Source organism: Heptranchias perlo, chromosome 8, assembly GCF_035084215.1.
Source record: "Heptranchias perlo isolate sHepPer1 chromosome 8, sHepPer1.hap1, whole genome shotgun sequence".
NCBI classification, from domain to species: domain Eukaryota; kingdom Metazoa; phylum Chordata; class Chondrichthyes; order Hexanchiformes; family Hexanchidae; genus Heptranchias; species Heptranchias perlo.
Genome location: NC_090332.1, coordinates 10519968 through 10534188, shown reverse-complemented (window position 1 = coordinate 10534188; position 14221 = coordinate 10519968). Strand labels below are relative to the sequence as shown.

Genomic DNA, 14221 nt, shown 5'->3' with positions numbered 1-14221 from the left:
GCCTTGGTCCAAACATGGATAAAAGAGCTGAATTCCAGAGGTGAGGGGAGAGTGACTGCCCTTGACATCAAGGCAGCATTTGACCGAGTGTGGAACCAAGGAGCCCTAGTAAATTGAAGTCAATGGGAATCAGGGGGAATATTCTCCAGTGGCTGGAGTCATACCTAGCACAAAGGAAGATGGTCGTGGTTGTTGGAGGCCAATCATCTCAGCCCCAGGACATTGCTGCAGGAGTTCCTCAGGGCAGTGCCCTCGGCCCAACCATCTTCAGCTGCTTCATCAATGACCTTCCCTCCATCATAAGGTCAGAAATGGGGATGTTCGCTGATGACTGCACAGTGTTCAGTTCCATCCGCAACCCCTCCAATAATGAAGCAGTCCGTGCCCGCATGCAGCAAGACCTGGACAACATCCAGGCTTGGGCTGATAAGTGGCAAGTAACATTCGCGCCAGACAAGTGCCAGGCAATGACCATCTCCAACAAGAGAGAGTCTAACCACCTCCCCTTGACATTCAATGGCATTACCATCGTCGAATCCCCCACCATCAACATCCTGGGGGGTCACCATTGACCAGAAACTTAACTGGACCAGCCACATAAATACTGTGGCTGCAAGAGCAGGTCAGAGGCTGGGTATTCTGCAGTGAGTAACTCACCTCCTGACTCCCCAAAGCCTTTCCACCATCTACAAGGCACAAGTCAGGAGTGTGATGGACTACTCTCCACTTGCCTGGATGAATGTAGCTCCAACAGCACTCAAGAAGCTCGACTCCCATCCAGGACAAAGCAGCCCACTTGATTGGCACCCCATCCACCACCCTAAATATTCACTCCCTTCACAATCGGCGCACCCTGGTGTACCATCTACAGGATGCACTGCAGCAACTCGCCAAGGCTTCTTCGACAGCAACTCCCAAACCTGCGACCTCTACCACCTAGAAGACAAGGGCAGCAGGTACATGGGAACAACACCACCTGCACGTTCTCCTCTAAGTCGCACACCATCTCGACTTAGAAATATATTGCCGTTCCTTCATCGTCGCAGGGTCAAAATCCTGGAACACCCTACTGAACAGCACTGTGGGAGAACCTTCACCACTCGGACTGCAGCGGTTCAAGAGGGCAGCTCACCGCCACCTTCTCGAGGGCAATTAGGGATGGGCAATAAATGCTGGCCTTGCCAGCGACGCCCACATCCCGTGAACGAATAAAAAAAAAGTATGTAGGTGACTCAATAAGTGTATTCACTTTTCCTGACCTGGTTAGGCCACTGAAGCGTTTCCTACACTGGACCCAAGTATGGGAGATGTTGCTCCTGCTGGTCATCTACTTTGCCACCTCGAGCCAGGCCTTCTTGGTGGCAGAGGCAGGGCGCTTCCTCCTGTCGGCCGGGTAGAATATTTCCCTCCTCCTCCTCACCCAGCCAATAACACCTCAAGTGAGGCACCACTAAACTTTGAGGCAGGATTGCTCCTCGCCTGCTTCATTGTCTTCAGATTTGCTCGTTTCTCCAACAAAAGCCATTGCATCATTGGCCCTGTAAATACAGACACTCACGCTGACAGCACTTCATGCGAGTGCGCAGACCGCCCGCTGTGCGGCTTTCAGACGGCAAACCCGGAAGCCATGTTAAGGGCCATCAATTAGATCGCGATCGTGTGGAGAAAGGTAGTGGGTTTTTTTCTGGGTTTCCCACGCACCCATTGACCCCTCCGCACTCCCCGCACCCCCCCACCCCCCGCTGACAACCCACCAGCTAATTAAAATTCCGCCCCATGTCTCAGAGCGAGGCTCGGCACTGAGAGATAAGTGAGTCGCAACTTCTGAAACAAACCTTAAATCAACTTTAAAAAAGTTAATTACAGCTTTATAAAAAAACATTGTAAAACACTGTTAAGAGTAATTTCCAGTGTTTGCACCTAAGTCAGGGATGGTGGAGTGGCGAAGGACAAAGGCATTGTGAGCTCTTCCCCGATGCGCTGAATGTACATGCAGGATCCTCAGTTGGGCATTGTCGACAATTTGCACATTCAGCGAGTGGTAAGGGTAACGAGGGTTGCCAACCCTCCAGGATTGCCCTGGAGTCTCTAGGAATTGAAGGCTAACCCATTTAAATGTGGCGGAGCAGACTTCCAGTGGGTCGTAAAGCGGGCTGGCGATTTTTTTTTGGAAGGTTCATTTTGACACAATGTTCAACTGGCATTTTTGAGGTGGTAGGCATCACTGCCCCATTTTACTCCATTTACTGCCCCAGGAGCTGAGTGGCCGGGTCCTGTTCCTACTTCTTGTGTTCTTTAGATTTGAGGTCAGGATCAGATCAGCCATGATCTTATTGAATGGCGGAGCAGGCTCGAGGGGCCGATTGGCCTACTCCTGCTCCTATTTCTTATGTAAATTGGACAGCAATTAATAGGAAAATCAAGCCCGAAATCTCCTGCCAAGGCTAGGTGCTTTGAATAGTGATGCAACTGAGCTCATACCAGAGAACTGAGTACTATTAACCCCTGACATGTCAGGCAGGATTTGCATCAGTTCTGAACCATTTAGAAATAACTTGGACCTGTAGAATTTTCCAAGTGGTGGCAGAGATAGAAAGCTGGGGACAACACAACTGTGATTTTCTAATATTCGCTGGCAATGGATGACGTGGTCTGTTGCCAGCAGACACACAGAACATTTCCCCTGCCATATAACAAATATCTCAAGGAGTAACTGTCAAGCATTGATTTAGAATTAGGAGACATGACCAAAAGTATGGTTAAAAAGGCTTTGAGGAGAACATTTAAAGGTGGAGAGATGTAGAAAGGTGGGAGGGTTTAGGGAGATGGAACATTAGAGAGCAGGTCTGAAACAACTGGAGATTTTGCCAATGATGGTGGAGTGAAGGGAGAGGGAATGCATAAGCAGCCAGGGCACAGACTGGCATGCAGGACTGGAGGGCGTCGCAAGGATCGTTTAGATTGAGGGCATGGAAAGAATTGTAATCAAGGAGGTGGATACTGAATTTGATGTGTTGGGAAAGGGGAGCCGATGTAGTTCAACAGAAAAATCAATGATTTTCCTTCACAATTGGTACCTAGTTTGTGTGGTCAAGATTGAAAACTTACCACATAGAGAATTAAGGGTGTTAATTCATATCCAACCACTCTGTGGCAGAATGGCAAAGAAAATGGGATCAGCGATAAAAGGAGGAGCGAGAGAGGAGAGAGCGGAGCGCGGGATCAGCGATAAAAGGAGGAGCGAGAGAGGAGAGAGCGGAGCGTGGGATCAGCGATAAAAGGAGGAGCGAGAGAGGAGAGAGCGGAGCGCGGGATCAGCGATAAGAGGAGGAGCGAGAGAGGAGAGAGCGGAGCGCGGGATCAGCGATAAAAGGAGGGGCGAGAGAGGAGAGAGAGGAGCGCGGGATCAGCGATAAAAGGAGGAGCGAGAGAGGAGAGAGAGGAGCACGGGATCAGCGATAAAAGGAAGAGCGAGAGAGGAGAGAGAGGAGCACGGGATCAGCGATAAAAGGAGGAGCGAGAGAGGAGAGAGCGGAGCGCGGGGTCAGCGATAAAAGGAGGAGCGAGAGAGGGAGAGCGGAGCGCGGGATCAGCGATAAAAGGAGGAGCGAGAGAGGAGAGAGCGGAGCGCGGGATCAGCGATAAAAGGAGGAGCGAGAGAGGAGAGAGGAGCGCGGGATCAGCGATAAAAGGAGGAGCGAGAGAGGAGAGAGGAGCGCAGGATCAGCGATAAAAGGAGGAGCGAGAGAGGAGAGAGCGGAGCGCGGGGTCAGCGATAAAAGGAGGAGCGAGAGGGGAGAGAGAGGAGCACGGGATCAGCGATAAAAGGAGGAGCGAGAGAGGAGAGAGAGGAGCACGGGATCAGCGATAAAAGGAGGAGCGAGAGAGGAGAGAGAGGAGCACGGGATCAGCGATAAAAGGAGGAGCGAGAGAGGAGAGAGAGGAGCACGGGATCAGCGATAAAAGGAGGAGCGAGAGAGGAGAGAGAGGAGCGCGGGATCAGCGATAAAAGGAGGAGCGAGAGAGGAGAGAGAGGAGCACGGGATCAGCGATAAAAGGAGGAGCAAGAGAGGAGAGAGAGGAGCGCGGGATCAGCGATAAAAGGAGGAGCGAGAGAGGAGAGAGAGGAGCGTGGGATCAGCGATAAAAGGAGGAGCGAGAGAGGAGAGAGCGGAGCACGGGATCAGCGATAAAAGGAAGAGCGAGAGAGGAGAGAGAGGAGCACGGGATCAGCGATAAAAGGAGGAGCGAGAGAGGAGAGAGCGGAGCGCGGGGTCAGCGATAAAAGGAGGAGCGAGAGAGGGAGAGCGGAGCGCGGGATCAGCGATAAAAGGAGGAGCGAGAGAGGAGAGAGCGGAGCGCGGGATCAGCGATAAAAGGAGGAGCGAGAGAGGAGAGAGAGGAGCGCGGGATCAGCGATAAAAGGAGGAGCGAGAGAGGAGAGAGCGGAGCGCGGGGTCAGCGATAAAAGGAGGAGCGAGAGAGGAGAGAGAGGAGCGCGGGATCAGCGATAAAAGGAGGAGCGAGAGAGGAGAGAGCGGAGCGCGGGATCAGCGATAAAAGGAGGAGCGAGAGAGGAGAGAGAGGAGCGCGGGGTCAGCGATAAAAGGAGGAGCGAGAGAGGGAGAGCGGAGCGCGGGATCAGCGATAAAAGGAGGGGCGAGAGAGGAGAGAGAGGAGCGCGGGATCAGCGATAAAAGGAGGAGCGAGAGAGGAGAGAGCGGAGCGCGGGATCAGCGATAAAAGGAGGAGCGAGAGAGGAGAGAGCGGAGCGCGGGATCAGCGATAAGAGGAGCGAGAGAGGAGAGAGCGGAGCGCGGGATCAGCGATAAAAGGAGGAGCGAGAGAGGAGAGAGGAGCGCAGGATCAGCGATAAAAGGAGGAGCGAGAGAGGAGAGAGCGGAGCGCGGGGTCAGCGATAAAAGGAGGAGTGAGAGAGGAGAGAGCGGAGCGCGGGATCAGCGATAAAAGGAGGAGCGAGAGGGGAGAGAGAGGAGCGCAGGATCAGCGATAAAAGGAGGGGCGAGAGAGGAGAGAGAGGAGCGCGGGATCAGCGATAAAAGGAGGAGCGAGAGGGGGAGAGAGGAGCGCGGGATCAGCGATAAAAGGAGGGGCGAGAGAGGAGAGAGAGGAGCGCGGGATCAGCGATAAAAGGAGGAGCGAGAGGGGGAGAGAGGAGCACGGGATCAGCGATAAAAGGAGGGGCGAGAGAGGAGAGAGCGGAGCACGGGATCAGCGATAAAAGGAGGGGCGAGAGAGGAGAGAGCGGAGCGCAGGATCAGCGATAAAAGGAGGGGCGAGAGAGGAGAGAGAGGAGCGCGGGATCAGCGCTAGATTTAATTGAGGAATATAAAATTATGATGGGACTAGATAGAGTGGACCTATTTCCCTTAGCAGAGGGGTCAATGACCGGGGGCATAGATTTAAAGTAATTGTTAGAAGGATTAGATGGGAGCTGAGGAGAAATTGTTTCACCCAGAGGGTAGTGGGAGTCTGGAACTCACTGCATGAAAGGTTGGTAGAGGCAGAAACCCTCAATGCATTTAAAAAATACTTGGATGGTCACTTGAAGTGCCATAACCTACAGGGCTACAGACCAAATGCTGGAAAGTGGGATTAAGCTGGATAGCTCTTTTTTGGCCGGCACGGACATGATGGGATGAATGGCCTCCTTCTGTGCCATAACTTTCTATGATTCTATGATAAAATTTGAAGGAAAAAAAGCAGACTCACCAGATGTTGCAAATTAAGTGGCTTTCTGCACTCAGAGGAGTTTGTTTCTTCTATGTGTTTTCTTTATTGCAATCTTCCTGAGAAGATATTTTGTTAATTCTACTTTTAAGGATATTTATCTATGCAACTTGCAACACTGGACGTCCTTCACCTCTCAAAGTGGTTATCCTCGCTTGTATATTCTGTACTCTTAATGGCTACCTTCAGGGATACACCATGATCTACTGCACTCATTATGATGACAAATGGCATACTGACTTCAAATTTATCTCAGGTAAATCTAAACCCTGTAAATGTTCTACATTCAAAATATAGGGCATGAGTACTCATTATTATGGCTTAAGACCAACTATCGTTCTTGTGAGCTAATGTTGCAGCCCTCAAACTAAATGCAGTCTAGTCCTGCATATCCTAATGATCCCACCTCTGACCTTGATCTCCCGATCACCCCAATCATGCCAGCACCCTGATCCCTCCATTGGTATCAAATTTTAATTTGGGTGCCACCTTTTGGTGAGAGTAGGTTGGAGGGTGAGAATATTCCAAAAGTTGGCAAAAAACATTGGGACCAGACAATTGACCAATAAACCCGTGATATCAAGGGCCATGGGCATTGGACCAAATTTTGGGGCAGCTTTCATCTAAACTGAATTGGCACCGCTATCCTTACAGAGAGAGTGAATACAACAGGGGAGGGAGGATTAAAATTAATAAGTTTGGGGAGGGGAAATTCAGGACTTTGAAATAGATAGCATGGGCTAGAGGAGGTGGGAAGTTCAGCAAGAGGACCAATGAGGGAACTGAGGAGGGGAGAAAGTAACTGACCAAACAAGTTGTCGTTACATCAATGATAGGTTTGGAAAAGCTTGATGCACAAATGCAGCAATGCAGAGCAGGATCCAAACCAGTGCCCCTATGACCTCAGAGGAGTTGGAGCAGTGGGGGGGGCGGGTGTTGGAGAGGGCAGTGCCTTTGTGATTGGGGGAGAAGTTGGAGTGAAAAGTGCCTTTGTGGGCAGGTGGAAGTGTTGGAGGGGGGAGGATGTATCTGTCAATTGGGGTTGCTGGAGGCAGAGACGTGTGTGAACTGGGTGAGGGTTACAGGATAGATCTGTGAGTTGGGGAAAGTTGGATGGCAGAGTGCCTCTGTGAGAGAGGGGAGTGATTAGTATAGTAGGTTTTGGGGATGTGATGGTCTGGTCAATCTGTTGAAAACCCAAATGTCATGTTTTTTCTATTTTTTTAGATTAAAAGTGTATCAATTGCAAAATAAAAAAATATTTACAATTAACCACTTTGAACATAACATTTTTAATGTTCTAGGGAGGTATCCCATGGACCTACATAGAAATGCTAGATGGGACTGTAGAATTGGCCCTACAGTGTTATAGCCCAATCCCTACCCTATCTAGAAAACCTCCACTCTGGGCATGGGACCTGGAAGAATTACTCCTTTAGTCTATCTCTTCCAATATGAATGAAAAAATCATGGGCATACCCACAGCTTAAGGTACAAACCCAATTAAGGACATTTGTCCTGTTGCAATCTCAGTGTAATTATTTGTTTTCACACATCATAAGTTTATATTTAGTGGTGCTTGGGAGCTGATAGCTTTTTGGGGCTGTGTCAGGTAGTTTAAAGCTGTTGGTCAGCTTTTTCTAGGTAGATGTGGATGTGGATATTTGTTTTAAAAGTATGTTGCATGTCATCTTTTCTCTGCCATCTTTGCTATTGCTAAACATGCTCCCCTACAGGCAGAAAGGAGCCCTTGTACGGTGGATTTTGACAAAACCAGATTTCTTTTGCTTCAATCAAGGCACTTCTAAGATCATAGGGTCACATAGGATAAATGATTGAACTGAAAGAATTCACCTTGTGTAATGTTTCTATATGACAGAACAAAAATGGACTTCATTTTGGCTTTACATGTTGATAAATGCTTCATTCTTGGTCATTTAATTCAGAACACAAACACATTGGGGAGTCCAGAACCAGGGGTCACAGTCTCAGGATACGGGGTATGCCATTTAGAACCGAGATGAGGAGAAATTTCTTCACTCAGAGGGTGGTGAACCTGTGGAATTCTCTACCACAGAAAGCAGTGGAGGCCAAGTCATTAGATGTATTCAAGAAGGAGACAGATATATTTCTTAATGCTAAAGGGATCAAGGGATCTGGGGAAAATGCAGGAACAGGGAACTGAGTTAGACGATCAGCCATGATTATTTTGAATGGCGGAGCGGGCCCAAAGGGCCGAATGGCCTACACTTGCTCCTATTTTCTATGTTTTTATGTTTGTTCCTGTTAATTTTCGGACTATGATAAATTAGCCATTTTTGTCTTGCTGTATTTTAGGTATTATGCTATTTTTGTTGGGAATAACAATTAACATTCACAGTGACAACATAATACTGAACCTAAGGAAAGCTGTTGACGTGGGATATTATATTCCTCAAGGTAACACCTTCCACAATTTTGAAACGCAGGGAACAAAGATAATAAACATTTTAGGATTCAGTATCAAATAATGCAATTTCTCCAAAGTGGTATTATTTGATGTAGAATGTTTGCGTATTGTTGAACACTGAAAGTAAGCCTGCCGGTGTGTTAGAAATGATATGGCTGTGCCACACAGAGTATCCCAGGACCCTCTGTCCACCCCTCTCCAAACTGCAGATCTCCTTCTACCCTCAGCGTTAGAATCCTTTCTATTTACTTCCTTAATTTTTGCCTCCATCTTCCACTTAATTTATTTCCCTTTGCTTTCTTTGTCCAAGTGCTCTTTGATAAATTTGTTTCCCCTAATTTTTGTTTCTTTCCTTCTGGAAATTTCTTTTAAAAAAATTAGCTCATGTTTCCCTCATTTTCTGTGCCATAACTTTTCTTGTTTTTATTTTTGTCCAAATCTGCTTAATGTTTTTCCACTTTGTCTTATACTTTACCTTGACAGTGTTGAACTTTACCTCGATGCTTATCAGAACGTGCCCACAGATCTACTGAACACATTTGCTAGGTTATCCTCCCAGCTTAGGGTTGCCAACCCTCCAGGATTGCCCTGGAGTCTCCAGGAATTAAGGACTAATCTCCAGGACACTGCTGCAAGAAACCCAGGAGAAAAATCATAGGGGCATTAAAAAACTGTGGTTTTTAAAAATTTTCTTTGAACACCTTGTTTACTAACTATAAAAATATTGGACATGGGGAAAAGGCTGTTTGACTGACAGTCAAGAATCATCCAATCGGGTAATGAAGAGTCTATTGTGGGAAGGCGGTGAGCCACGAGTATGGGCATGTTGGTCGACCAATGGCAGGAGTGTGGGGGCAGGGCGGTTAGAGGCAGGAGATCATGTGATGACACCTCCAGGAATATGTCCAACCAGAGCTGACAACCCTAGGCCTGAGGCCTGTACAAGAAGGCACAGGGCGGCTGAAATGGAGGGAGAGGAGGTCATTACAAGGCCCAGGGCCGTTATCACTGCTTCCTGGAGCTTACTGCCATTTTTCCCAAGGAGGCCTTGGGACGTGATGGACGTGATAGGCCTTACGCCTGCATTTTCTGTCATTCTCCGCCGCAATCCTGAGGAAACGCTCAGCCATTTTCTTATAGTTTGGCACATATCGACCAAATCAGAATTGATTTTAATTTTTTTTGTGGGGATCTAAATTTGGAGAGAAACTAAGTTTTATTTGAAAGCTGCAATGGAGAAGAACAGAATAACACCGAGTACTGCCTGGTTCCCAAAAAGAAAAGAGCAACCGACTTAGACCTGTACTTCTGCAGTGCTAGATTCTGGACCTGTGTAGCGATTCCTAATGTTTGTAATTTGCTACACTGAACATTAGACTTACGAGTGGGATTTCCCGTTTTGACGGAATCTCGTTGTATCTGCTGCAGGTTCAGACGTCTGCCCGCCCCTTTGTCACTCTGGCCAATTTCCCAGGGCCAGCCTAATCACAACCGTTTGAACGGGATCCCAGCAGGGCTCCTACCTATGTTGCAGAGCCTGAGCTGCAGGAGGAGGAAAATCTGCTGCTGCAGGTCTGAGGCTCTCTCAACGGCAGAGCAGGCTTGGCTGCCTTCAGGGCAACTGGAGAGAAGTCGGGTGTTTGGAACTTGTAAGTTCCTCCCGCCCACTGTAGCATTGCTGGACACCAGTAACAATCCCTTGCACCCAGTGTTGTTATCGTGGATCAATGTCATCCCACCATTGCCACTTACTTTGAATACACCGTCCATATTTATGTGGATATATTCAACAACCACTAGCACTGTTGGTGGAAAGTGATAATGCCTGGCAAATGTTCCACCCCTACCCATCTCTCATCCACATGAAATCGGGCAAAAATAAGTGGAAATGGGCCCTATGGTTTTCTGGGTGCAGTTGCACTCTAAGGCTTGTTATTCTATCCAACTCATTCATTTCTGGGTCCTCAAAATTGTGGAACTCCTTACCTCCTTTAGTGTCTACCTTCTTCTACAATCTACAATATTCATCATAGAAACATGGAAAAAGTTACAGCAGAGAAGGAGGCCATTTGGCCCATTGTATCTGTGCTGGTCGAAAAAGAGCTATCCAGCTTAATCCCACTTTCCAGCACTTGGGCACTTGGTCTGTAGCCCTGTAGGTTACGGCACTTCAAATGAATATCCAAGTACTTTTTAAATGAGTTGAGGGTTTCTGCCTCTACCACCCTTTCAGGCAGTGAGTTCCAGACCCCGCCATCCTCTGGGTGAAAAAATTTCTCCTCAGCTCCCCTCTAATCCTTCTACCTATCACTTTAAATCTATCCCCCCCCCCTGGTTATTGACCTCTCTGCTAAGGGAAATAGGTCCTTCCCATTCATTCTATCTAGGCCCCTCATAATTTTGTACACCTCAATTAAATCACCTCTCTGTTCCAAAGAGAACAACCTCAGCCTGTCCACTCTTTCTTCATAGCTAAAATTCTCCAGCCCTGGCAACATCCTCGTAAATCTCCTCTGTACCCTCTCTAGTGCAATTACATCCTTCATGTAATGTGGTGACCAGAACTGTACACAGTACTTAAGCTGTGGCCTAACCAATGTTTTATACAACTAAGCTTGGTATCATCTATCTACTAATTCTTCATTTACCTCATCTATTCTCTGACTCTTCTCAACCTGGGTGATATCCAGATAGTGATTGATGCTGTATTACTAGAATGTTGAAGCACTGGATTTGTAAACCGTAAATATCACCTTGCATCTAACCTGCTGGGTTGCATTCAATAAGTCTAAACTGTAATGAAAAGCACCCTGAGACGTTTTATTACGTTAAAGGCAAGTTGTTGTTTAAAATAATCAATAAGCAGCTGACAGAACTTTTGATGACCGGTGATCCTCTGTTTTGCAGGTGGGTTATTTGAATGTGTCTCGGGAGCCAATTACTTTGGTGAAATAGTGGCGTGGTTTGGTTATGCCGTTGCAACTTCTACTTTGCCAGCCTTTGCTTTTGCCATTTTCACTGCCTCTTATTCGGGAACTCGTGCTTGGCACTATCACAGGTAATTTGTGAGCTTGCATCTTATGTGTTCATAATATCAGTCTCGAGAGCGAACTCAGTGGCACAATGGGGGCAATTTTAACCTAGCTCGCCCATCGGGAAACTGACTGGATCGGGTGCAATGCCGGTTTTAAACTCCGCCCGATTTTACTCTCCACTGAAGTCAGTGAAGCCTGGTGAGTGAGGTTAAAATGACTCCCAATGTGTTTGTGAGCTGTGCCAAGGGCAGCGAACTCCGAGTTTAAATCCCAGCCTTGAAGGATAGCGATGGAGCAGCAGATTGAAGTGGCAGGGAAACACAAAGAACACACCTAGGAGCGAGGAGTTCAAATTAGGGGTGCCTTTAAGGCTTAAAAATCCCCAAAATAATTAAGAAAATATAATTTCTAGACGTGTTTCCAGCTTTAGCCGACAGCAGCTTATGATCCCTTTAAGTAAAATTGCAAATGGCTGCCTCCTGACCTATTGATTTAGGGCAGTGCTGATTGACATAAAAGTGTCGTTTTGGTCCTAATGATTTCTTAGGACCCTCATTTTAATATATTAATTAGGCCCCTGCTGGTTTCGGGTGGGAAGGCTGGCTGCCCTAAATCAAGGCCTGTCCGAAAATTACAACGGGTGTGCCTCAAGTGATTTTTTTTTGTTGAAATTTTTATCCAGCTACCGCAAAAAGAGGCAGTTGTGGGAAATGAAAATCAGCCCCAAAGCCTTTTCTGTGGATCTTTGTGAAATGCCTTCTGGAAATTCAGTTACAACCATCATAAGGCTTACCACAGTCCACTAGGGGTAGTCAGAGGAGTTGATCAGACAGAATCATCCCCTTCTGAAGATGTTGACTGCTATTTGCTAAACTTTTATTGTATAGATAATCTGATAAGTGATTCCATTATTTTACATGGGATTGAAATAAGACTGATGGGTAGGTGATATTTTTGTTAGGCAAGGGTATTAAGGCAAATGGAATCCAGGTGGGTAAATGGAGTTACGATACAGATCAGCCATGATCTATTTGAACAGCGAAACAGGCTCGAGGGGCTGAATGGCCTACTCCTGTACCTATGTTCCTATATTAGATGGGGTAGAAGCTGAAGCACAAGTATTGGTCTTGGTGCCTTGGGTTCCAGGGAGAAAAATCAGCCAAGGTTACTACTTTTGATCACTATCTGGTGAGCTCTGCTGGATATTGCACGAGTGTAGAGTGGAAGAGGGCAGGATGGAGCCATATTTGAAAAATTTCGTTTTAATTCTCACTAACGAGGGCACTTACAGACCGGGGAACAATTTGGAAACCTAATTAATCTAAAATTACATATTTTTATTCTTGTCTTCTATTATTTAATCATATATTGAATTATTGAATGAATGACCAAATGGGCTTCTGTACAAAGAGTTGCACATTTGTCACTTTTATCTGAAGTGTTGAAGTTCTGATTTATCCCCTTTGGAGCCTCCACAGTTTTACATAGAATTACATAGATTTTTTTACAGAAACAGGCCATTCGGCCCAACAGGTCTATGCTAGTGTTTACGCTCTAAACGAGTTTCCTCCCACCTCACTTCATCTCACCTGATCAGCATATCCTTCTATTCCTTTCTCCTTCATGTGTTTATCCAGCTTCCCCTTAAATGCATCTATGCTATTTGCCTCAACCACTCCATGTGGCAGTGAATTCCACATTTTCACCACTCTCTGAGTAAGTTTATTTCAGTAATACGGTGTATGAGCTGCCACTTGTAAAACTGTCTGGTTCCCAAGCCTGCCAGGAGTCTAATGATTAAATGTAAACTAGTTATGATTTATCAGGATTTAGCGCTGTACCCTACTTGAAGAAAGAAGCCCAGCAATTGCATAATCCTGGGGAGTACAATTCCAAGATCATTCCGATGGGAGGAGGGGAGAGGGATTGTCAGAAAACAGGGAGGAAGGAAGGTTTCGAACAATCACAGAAATTGGGAAATCCAGATGTTGGGGGGGGGGGGGGGGAAGGAGGGGGAGTGTGCTTCTTCTGCCGACCCTGCTTACGTTTTGCTAGCAGTTTGGGGCGTGTCTGGGAGAGTTCCGGGGCTATGGCCAGAAATCCTGCCAGATGCTTCCTGATACGCCCAGTGATACCCATGTCTGCTGAGAGCCTCCAACACAGGAACGGATTACTGTTATTGACACTGCTGCCCTGGGAACAAATGCTGAAACACGGCCTTGCCTTTATCTTCAGGTTGGTCTGGTTCCCCCTCTCGGAGCAGCAGGGTGCCACTCACAGATTCTGATGCCTCCACACGGGGCAGGTGACCCTGTTACCCTACTATAGGTGCAAGAGCCTTTCCCTTCCATAGAATCACAGAATGATACAGCACTGACGGAGGCCATTCAGCCCATCGTGCCTGTGCCGGCTCTTTGAAAGAGCTACCCAATCAGTCCCACTTCCTATAGCCCGGTACATTTTTTCCCCTTCAAGTATTCATCCAATTCCCTTTTGAAAGTTATTATTGAATCTGCTTCCACCGCCCTTTTATTAAAAAAAGACTTAATTTAGGACGGGGTCACTGCCAGGTCAGAGCGGCAGGTGGGAGTTCCATCCTGCCGCACTGCCAACATTTCAATGGCACTCCGTTTTCTTCCCTGTTATTTTTAAACTGTTGATGCCTCACTATCTTCTGTTCTGCATTGTACTGATTGATTTTATTTTCCTGACATTTGGATATTATCTGGAAAAGTTTGATGACTACCCAAAATCAAGGAAAGCTATCATTCCTCTTATATTTTGAAACACATCTGGGAGATACAGCGTCGAGTTCAGGACGCAATTCTCAAATCAAACCTGACATATTAAAAATCAAGAAGATTTTTTACATTTTACAGAGGATATTTGTTTTATATATATTCTAACTGATGTGTACAATTATTTTTCTGTCCATATACATTCAAGTGCTAGATTTTGTCAGTTTTCAGGAATCATAATACCAATT

The 14221-nt window shown here is 46.8% G+C and overlaps 1 protein-coding gene across 1 annotated transcript; it reads left to right on the top strand.

Moving 5' to 3' along the window:
• The first annotated feature begins 1307 nt into the window (after window positions 1–1307).
• On the top strand, window positions 1308–14020 carry LOC137324299 (3-oxo-5-alpha-steroid 4-dehydrogenase 2-like). The gene is made up of 5 exons (XM_067988441.1): window positions 1308–1393; window positions 5844–6007; window positions 8089–8190; window positions 11108–11257; window positions 13953–14020. The coding sequence occupies exons 1-5, from the start codon at window positions 1308–1310 to the stop codon at window positions 14018–14020; spliced, it is 570 nt and encodes a 189-aa protein (XP_067844542.1).
• The last annotated feature ends 201 nt before the right edge of the window (window positions 14021–14221 follow it).